At 36.8% G+C, this 9,130-nt stretch overlaps 1 protein-coding gene across 2 annotated transcripts in view; it reads left to right on the forward strand.

The window, feature by feature from the left end:
- The first annotated feature begins 8,376 nt into the window (after positions 1-8,376).
- The window catches only part of LOC102213679 (suppressor of tumorigenicity 7 protein-like), a 17,172-nt gene continuing 16,418 nt past the window's right edge, over positions 8,377-9,130 (forward strand). For both annotated transcript variants that reach the window (XM_005740012.1, XM_005740013.1), the window contains exons 1-2: positions 8,377-8,574; positions 8,926-9,008. In XM_005740012.1, the coding sequence (XP_005740069.1) occupies positions 8,406-8,574; positions 8,926-9,008 (252 nt within the window). In that variant the 5' untranslated portion in view covers positions 8,377-8,405. The remainder of the gene's footprint in view (positions 8,575-8,925; positions 9,009-9,130) is intronic.

The following is a 9,130-nucleotide window of genomic DNA, read 5'->3' on the forward strand; positions in this document are numbered from 1 at the left end:
CCCCCCCAATTCTTTCTCTCTCTCTGATTTAAGAGTTACGAGCTTGTTGCTTTGTTCCAGGGGAAACACCCCAATAAGCAAGCCCAATGAAAAACTGAGAGTTAGAGGCGAATTGTGAAACTTAGAAAAATCACACTTCAGTAAACACGGTATAACAGTTTCAGTATTGTGGATGTTTGGTGGCTTAAACCCAAATATATCAACAGGTTGTTTTTTTTGCCACTTTTCTACTATATGGCAGAGGAAATATTTTCCCACACTGACAGGTTTTGATGATATTTGGCTTGCAGATTTACAGTATGTAACGGAAAACCTGTGTGTGCAATGCTATATGTTTAAACATATTGCATCTGCAAAGGTTTTGCAAGTTACAGTAAATCTATACCTTGAAGCTTCCCTTCCACAAGAGCGCAGAAAGAACTGACATCTCCTAATTTTAAGTGTGAAGCAATTTGCCCCATCAAGCTCATTCAAAGATGAAGTTAATAATGCTGTTTAAAGTTCACTCAAATTTTCAGATAAAGTGAAAAACACAATTATTAGCATATCAGCACAGTTTCAGAGTAAGCAGGTGAGCATTCTTCAGACATCATGAAGCGGTCGTGAAGGTGGCTTTCTGTTCATATTTTATTACGTTATACTGTACTTTTTATATCAGTACACATCCAGGCATTAATTACTATTCAAGGCAAAGATTGTTGTGTGTTTTAATATGCATCTGTTCGTTTTTACTGATGCTTAACATAATGAAGTTAATATTCTGTTCAATCATCATTAGCGAGGGAGCGGCCTTATGTGTTTCCGTTATTTATTTCCGTTGTAGTACTGTATGAGGTTGTTGCAGCTAATGCAAGCTGGAGCCCATCCCAGCTGACTTTGCGCAGGGGAACACCCTGAACAGGTCAACTATCTGTCATTTGGTCTTGCCTTTCTTCAGTTAATGTTATAGAAGCATGAAATATGTTTAGTGCACGTACAGTTTATTCTCTGAATGGAAAAAAGCATATAGTACTCCTTACATTCCTGACTCATTTCTGCAAATTTTTGGGTTTGTTTTTTCTAAATCACTGCGTAAAAAAAATAAACACTGGCATATGTGGACAACTATCTAATTGGGAGCCTTCAGCAAATTTTATCTAGATGATCAAATCATATTCAAACCAAGTATTGATTGTACAGAAATCAGATTTTCAATCTCCTCCTTTCTCTGTATTTTATGACTTATATGAAAGTCTTTTGAGCACAAGTGATGTAGAAGAGCAATAATGTCCAGCACTAATTTAATACCTTATTACCATAAGCCTGGTGCAATGCATGCATAATAAATTGTTGTATCTTTTACGCAGCTCAGGCATATGGTTGGGAGACCGGATTCTCTTCAAACTGCACCAAATTTGCATGATAGGATGTGAGAGTTGGATGGATTTGGGGATTATATGAAACACAGCTTCCATTTCCAGTTCATTGTACTAAGGAGAGGTATCACATTTACACAGATGGCAAAGAATTCAGAAATGCACAGCTTCTGTGAACCACAAAGTGTGCACTTCAAACTTCAAATGCAGAATCTATGGATTTTTTTTTTGAACAGGAATATGTTCTCTATCAACTTTATGAAGCTCAATTTATCTGATCAGTATTGTCAGCAGTCGTGACCAGAGATCACATTATATTGGAGGTTCTAGAGACCATTCTAGGACAATTGCAATGTTCATTATGATCAGGTCTTTCTAGGGGTTTGTCCAGACATAAAATTAAAACTAACTGGCAATACACTGACAGTTCTCATTCATATACTTGCACTACTGGCTAAGAAGAGCCATCTTAGTTAAAAAAACAAACACAAAAATGTGTTGTTACTTTATGGCCAACATCTTAAGAAGGAACGCTTTTCATTGTGGTCTGCACATGTCAATTGCCAGCAAGCAGGAGAAGAAAAAACAAAACACAATAAGTTCACACACACTTCACAAAGATTTTATCACTGAACTTAAAGAGCGTGATCTTTACTGTGCCCCAGATTTTAATTTCAAGTAAAAAAGACTCCCACAAATATGAAAGGCAACCACTCTCCCTCCTGCTGTCTTTCTGAATCTGGTTGTTCCTGACGCCCGATTTACGCTTCGACCACAAATACCAGTGGCCAGGTAATGCTGATTTGTAGTGACGTCAGGAACAGGGGAATAGCCGTGTTAATCAGCAGTCTTTTTTTCCCGTGACACTAACTTGTCTCATTTTGCTCTAAAGGTCAGGCACACAGTAGTGGAACTAGCTGTGGTTCAATTTGGTATTTTGTTTTCCGCCAGTATTGTAATGCTTTTTTTCTCATGTCCGCTGGGCTGGAAATGGAGTGTCAGAGAAGATTGGGTTTTAATGTAACTATAGCGACTTAACTTAAGCTCATATAGCTCTAGATATAATTTGAAAATATTATTAGCAATCCAATAATTCCTGTCTTCCTTCTTCTTTGTTTCTAGAACAGAGGAGTTATTGCAGCCCACAGACAATGTCACATTAATTGGCACTTTAATAAAGGTCAGCCCGGTATAATACAACAATGTAATGATAGTTTGAATCCAAAGTTCATTTCACATTTTGGACTGTTAGCCTTAAAATGTTATTTTACAGAGCAGAGTCAATACAACAAAAATAATACCATCACTTTAAGACATCTCTTTTAAATCTTTATTTGAATTATTTGACTCAGTTCAAGCGCACATTTTATTCCATGTCCTGCACCTGAGTTTAGTCTTCAGATTTGGTAAAGTGCTGTCTTGTGATCTGGGATGATGTACTGCTAATAAATTTGGCAAACGGATCAAAAATCCCAACAAAGACAAGATAAAGTTCAGAAATATATATACAGAACCAGAGCAACTTGTTAAACAGAGGTTGTTAGTTAATGACATTAGTAAATTTGAATTATTCAAAGTGTTCACTTCAGTTTCCATATTGCTGTTTCATTTCAGTTCCCTTCTGCTTGCCACGTGCAACCGGGCAGTACACATCTCTCTTAAATTTACTGTCACTACTGCCCACACACATCTACCAAAATCAAAGAATTCCATATTTTGCATAAGCTTTGTACAAAAAATGGTGTAGAACCCCTGAAAACTAAAGAACTGTGGCTGTTTTTAAATCACATCAAGCAAATCTGAATATTAAAACCACATTTCTATATTCAAGGGCTGATTTTCTCTTCCTTTCTTTTACCACGGAGACTGAACATGCAAGTATTGTGTGCACCAGCTGAGAGTGCCTCTTTCTCTATCTGTGTCACTTTGTTTCATGTTTTATAATTATATACTGCAAGGTCAATCTAAAGCACAAAGCTCTCTAAAATTAGCTTGTTTGTGAGTCATCTTTGAAACCATCCCATAAAGGTTGCATGATTCTCAAAGGATGTAGCTGCAATCAAGGCCTGTTGGCTATGGTGGAGGACTTAAACCACAGAGACCCAAGTGCTGTCTTGTTCTTTCACATGCTTTCAGTCAAACCTCACCAGGTTGTGTTTTCAATGAAATGGTGATTTGTAATGAAGATTTGTTAGTCAGAGACCTAATATAACCATCATCCTTTGGTACTTTTTTATGTCTACTAAATCATACATAAACACAAATAAATATCCCTTTTAACATGGCATCCCTCTTTGCATGGCATTATTATTGTATCACACGGCTGGTGGTCTTGACTAAAATATCTTCACAACTATTCAGTGGTTTGCTTTGACATTTATACGCATGCTTGGTCTTGCAGGCGATGACTTTTAATACCTTTTGCTCTGACTTTTCGTCTTATGCCACAATGACATTTGTGGTTTTGAGTGTCATTACAGAGTAACAAGACCGTTGGACTGATTACCATGAAATTTCATGTGTATCCCTTAAAGTCAAATTGCAATCAAAATATGACGATTCTTTAATTATTAACATTTGGCAATTATTGCAGCAAAAATGTAAATTCTCCATTGTTTTGGTTAAAAGACATGCAATACGTTACTAGCATAACTGGGCTGCGTTTCTGTACTAACATGGCTGACTACCACCCAAGCATGCTAGCAATGCGCATTGCACTGCACGTCTTAGCATTTAGCATGGAGTACTACACACTAACCACCATTGGTCTATATTTTTCTGATTTTTATGGTTGCTTATTTCTTTTACCCGTATGTAGCTTACAGAAACATTACTAAGTTCAGCAAAGTCTAACCACTATTGTGATATGATTCATATTTAAATCTGCTAAGCAATCTTGCTGGATTTGTATGGTGTTATCAAAATGGTTTCAAAATGACTCATAAAAGTCTCACCTGTTTTTTTTTTTCCATCAACATTACAGTTGTGTGTAACGTCTACAGACTCATCACAAAGGTCTCTTTTTAAATTTTGCTATCAGAATGTTTTACATTAACACAGTGACCAATAACACAGCATAATTCAATATGGGTAAAAATGTATGTATTATGTTTTGCTTTTGATTTGTGTATTTCTGCTTTGCTTTGTTTGTATTGTAATCATGGACTGCGGCTTTCATTACTGGCCCATATCTACTTTCTCAACACTGACAAATCTCCTTTTGACAGAAAATACTGGAAACAAAAGAAAGAATGTCAACACTTTTCTAGCAACTTACGATGATACAGTATCAGACATGTATTTTCACGATACAAACACAAGCAACCTTGTTAATATGAATAAGGCTCTGTTTTTGCAGCTTTAATCTTTGGTGCAAAACCGTGCTATTACTTTGCTTGCTTGCTTGTTTTTCATAATGTAGCACATGTTTCTTCAGATATTTTACAGTATTTACTCTCAATTGCTGCAGTTTTATCTGTGCACCTTGCCTTTGATTTTGCTAAAAATGAACACCCTGACTGCATAAATGTAGTCGCTATGTATTATTCATTTCTGCCTCTTCCATTTGAACTTACAGTTGGCCAGAGTTGTAAGCTATACGCTGGATGAGAACATGCTGCACTCATGCTGTTACTGCATGCTTTATGTTTTCATTTCCATGCAGTTTGCGCTTTATGTTTTGTAGGCTTTATTTGACTTTGAAGCAAACAATTAAAACTTCACAACACAGATTAATTGGATTCCTTTGTATTAAAAAGAGCGAGCCGTAAATTATACTAAACATAAAAAAGGATTAAAAAGGATCATTCTACTAAAAAGAGGCCACATCAGGTTACTCAAAAGCCCTACAGTACATGGCATGCATCTTCCCTGCTGCAGCTTGATTGGTAGGTATTCACTTGCCCTCATATATTTACAAAGTCACATTGTGAAATGCAGCTCAGTGGCCTCCAAGCCTGTCATGGAGGAAGTCATTTTTCTGCGGCACCATTGCCTTCAGATGTGGTCAAACTGCATGGTCTCCTGATGCAAAAAAAAGAACAGACATTTTCAGAAAATGAAGTGTTTTGAGAGAAATGAGTGAGGGAGGGAGAGTCCCTTAATGGAGACAAGTAATGTAAACTCACAGAGAGAAAGCAGAGTGGGAGACAAGAACCAGTTTCACAAAGTTTGAAGTTTCCATCAGGAGGGACCACCAAATGCAGACTTGAAAGACGATCAGTCAAAGAGCTTGTACATTTACAGCGCATGACAGTATGCAAAGGCTTTTTTTTAACTCACTCTATCACTCATATACCCGATATGTCTTCATTTGTTTTAACAGCAAGCTTCATGAACAATCTGATCGAGAGAATGCCAGGTATTTTTAAGTCCTAAAGAGCAGCCTCTTAACTAATAATGAGAGTGAGAAATGCAGTGCATTTAAGTGAAAACCTCAATTAATTATGTATGATTAGAAGACTCTTAAAAGCTTTGGGCAGAGAAAAGAAAGAAAGTACATAAACAGAACACGAAGTCCAGAATGGCTGGATGGATACCAGATGTGAAATTGTAAATGAACCTTAAGTATACAGGTGACTGCAGAATGATGAGAGATATTGCTTCTGCATGGCTGGACACTGAACTGTGCACAGGTTATGCTACCTCAGTACCAAGGTAGTAAGGACACAAAAACTGGATTGCAATTTTTGAGTCAGTGTTTGTGTTTTATATTTCGAGTTTACTATACAAGTTGTTTTTCCCTAAAATCAATATTTTATTTGAGCATTTCAAATTAATTACTTTGTGCATTTTTGTGACAATTCTGAAATGATCCTTGTTCTGATAACGCAACTACATGTAAGACATGACATTATACATATTCTCCTGTTGATATCTATTAAAAGTGCATCAGTGTAACTGCACTGTTTTATGCTGTCTTTGAGGCTACATGCATGTCTAATCAGCGAATGACTCACTGAGACGAGGTCATTTGGAAATATCATTTCATCTGAAAATACATTCTGACATGTAGGTCATACTATACACTCCAGATAACTTCTGCAAGCCTGTCTTGCTCCTCTTTCCTTCCTCTTAGTCTCTTTTTCATTTCCCCCTCTATTTCTCCCTGTCAGCAGCATCATGCATGTTTTCACCTCTAAAGTGATTGTACCTGATTTATATGACAGGCCTTTAACCCTGCGTGTTCTTGTCCATCAGCATCAGGCAGAAAAACACCCAAGGGCATGTGTGAGTAGGACCAAATCTGGTTCTCTGCCATTCAGTACCTGTAACCTCCAACTAGAATGAACTCCAACAAATCGCATTTATTCCCGCCCGGTTAGGAGATGTGAATCAATCACACAAGGTGGGAAGTGGTGCTGAAAGTATGTATCCAAAAATATATTTCTTTCTTGTGCCAATAATCTCTTTGAGTTATGCATTTTTGTCCGTATGCATTTTGGTTATGTAAATGAATAGGATACTAACTGACAATGACTGTCAGCATTTGAATCCAACTCTTCACCAGAAACAAGGAGCGCAAAAATGGTTGGAAACTAATTTACAGAATCTATTAGGTGAAAGAGTTGAAAGAGAACACCTTCATGCAGGACGACATGAATTTCTAAAACATTGTAGTGAAACCAGAGACTGAAAGGAGCCCAGCAAAACGGAACATTGTCTCCACCTGCAGTACAATGATGGAAACAAAAGTCAATGGGTTGGTGGTGTAATAGCCCCACTTGCTGACCACGAATAGGAACAGACAGTATGGGCAGGGAAATTAACTGGGAAATGATTGCCTGCAGTTTTGCTACATTTAATGGCCAAGATAATTATCGTCAGCAAATATTCATAACAGCTTAAGCACCGTATCTACCAAGAAAGTGGTTTATTAAGGTCTACAGGAGTTTTATTAACAAAATAACTGCTAAGCATATTTCCATAAAATAATATTTAATGGCCTCATTATTAGTTAGCAAAAGAAATCATAATTACCCATTGCTCATAGCCCATTGCTTTTACAATCTGAGTAAAATAAACAAATACTTATGTAAATGTTTGTTAGCTAAAGCTCTAGTAGTTATGTAATGTATCCTTTTTGTTTAACCATAGTTTTACCTCCGGTAAGGAAGCTGGCTTAGTTTGTGTGTGTGTCATTCTCTCTGTAACTATAAAGCCTTATAACTATGATTTTTTTGGAAGTGTGGTGTGCATTGCCCACATACAGAACTCATAAGCTGTATTAACATTTGACCTCTGACCTTCCCTTCAAGATTAATTGATTGATCTGAAAGTGATAAAACTATGTTTCTTACTGCTATTGACTGTATTGACCACATAGGTAATGATATTTGGAGATTCTAAATATTTCATTACTAATCACATTGCTTTCTGTGCATAGTTAGTTAAAAATATACTGTAGTAGCTTTTGCAATCAGAATTACGATTATGAGAATTGCGAGTGCATTCAGATCCTAATTCTGTTTGCTAACGCTGCCGGACAAGACAAGATAAAAAAAAAATTTTTTTTCAAAAGCTGAAAATATTTGTATCCAGTTATTTACAAATCAATACCACCTGCTCCTACATAATGTTTGTGTAATCAAAGTACACATATGTCATGCTACCTTTATCTGATTTTTACTGCACTATAGACTTCTTCGTGTACGTTTAAAAAGAACAAAAACATTTTTTTAATGAATATATACAAAATACAACACTTTTCTGTAACAGTTAAATACTGGCCAGAGTGAGCTGAGGTGAGTTTTGCGCTCTTGAAGTGCTTATTAATAGTTTCAGTATTTTGGTATTTAAAATATAAAGCTGTTTATAGTAAGTATTAATAAATTCAGTCGCAAGACGTTTGTATGCAATGTATACGTTCTAATAGTGATAATAGTTTCTTTGGTTTAGATGAGGAGTAAATAGCGTGTATATGTGTGGAAAAAAAATACATACACGTTTTTCTGTAGCCTCGGGAAACATTTTTCTTGCAACGATTTCGAAGTAGAAGTCTTGGTGCTCCGTAGTCACGTGACTCCTCTGTTTACAGACATCCGGAGAAACATGGAGGACAGCACTGGCAGTAATCCCCAGTCTCCCGGATTCACAGAGAAACTGAAGTCTTGGCTCTCTTGGTCATGGACTTATGTGTGCTTCCTTTGGTTCGGGATGGTGCTGATAATGATATACGTCCTGTGGAGTCCGCTGAAACTTCAGGAAACTCTTACCTCAGGTGAATTAAGGCAGATGCTAGCTAGCTATTGTTAGCCTACGGGTGTATAGCTTTAGCGAAAGCTGTGGTTTGACAGCTCGCTGTCTGAGTTATCGAGACACGAACAGTGGCGACTGTCTGGTTAAAAGTAAAGCTTCTATTTAGATATTAATTGGCAGACACATTTTGCATTTTCTCCTACCGTAGATCACACTGAATGCAGTCGAATTTAAGTAGTTGATGATTTGTGTTACCAAGTTTGCTACTGTGAGCTAAATGTCACCTGGTAAAGACCATCGAAGTTGAATATTTTCAAGGTTTTTATTAAAACTACTGTTGGGCGTAAGTGTCTCCTTTATTTTCTTCTTTCAGCTTCAGTGTTTTTAAACACACTGACACCCAAATTTTACGTGGCTCTCACTGGAACCTCCTCTCTTATCTCTGGACTCATCCTTGTGAGTTAATTTCTTTATCACCATAAATTACGTTTTAACCGTAACACATTTTAATACATTCAGTTGTAACGTAGGTTTTGGTTTAGAGTGCATTATGCTATATGACGCAGATAGCAATAATT

This window comes from Pundamilia nyererei, unplaced genomic scaffold, assembly GCF_000239375.1.
Source record: "Pundamilia nyererei isolate P.nyererei 1_Seehausen unplaced genomic scaffold, PunNye1.0 scaffold00096, whole genome shotgun sequence".
Classification (NCBI taxonomy): Eukaryota; Metazoa; Chordata; class Actinopteri; order Cichliformes; family Cichlidae; genus Pundamilia; species Pundamilia nyererei.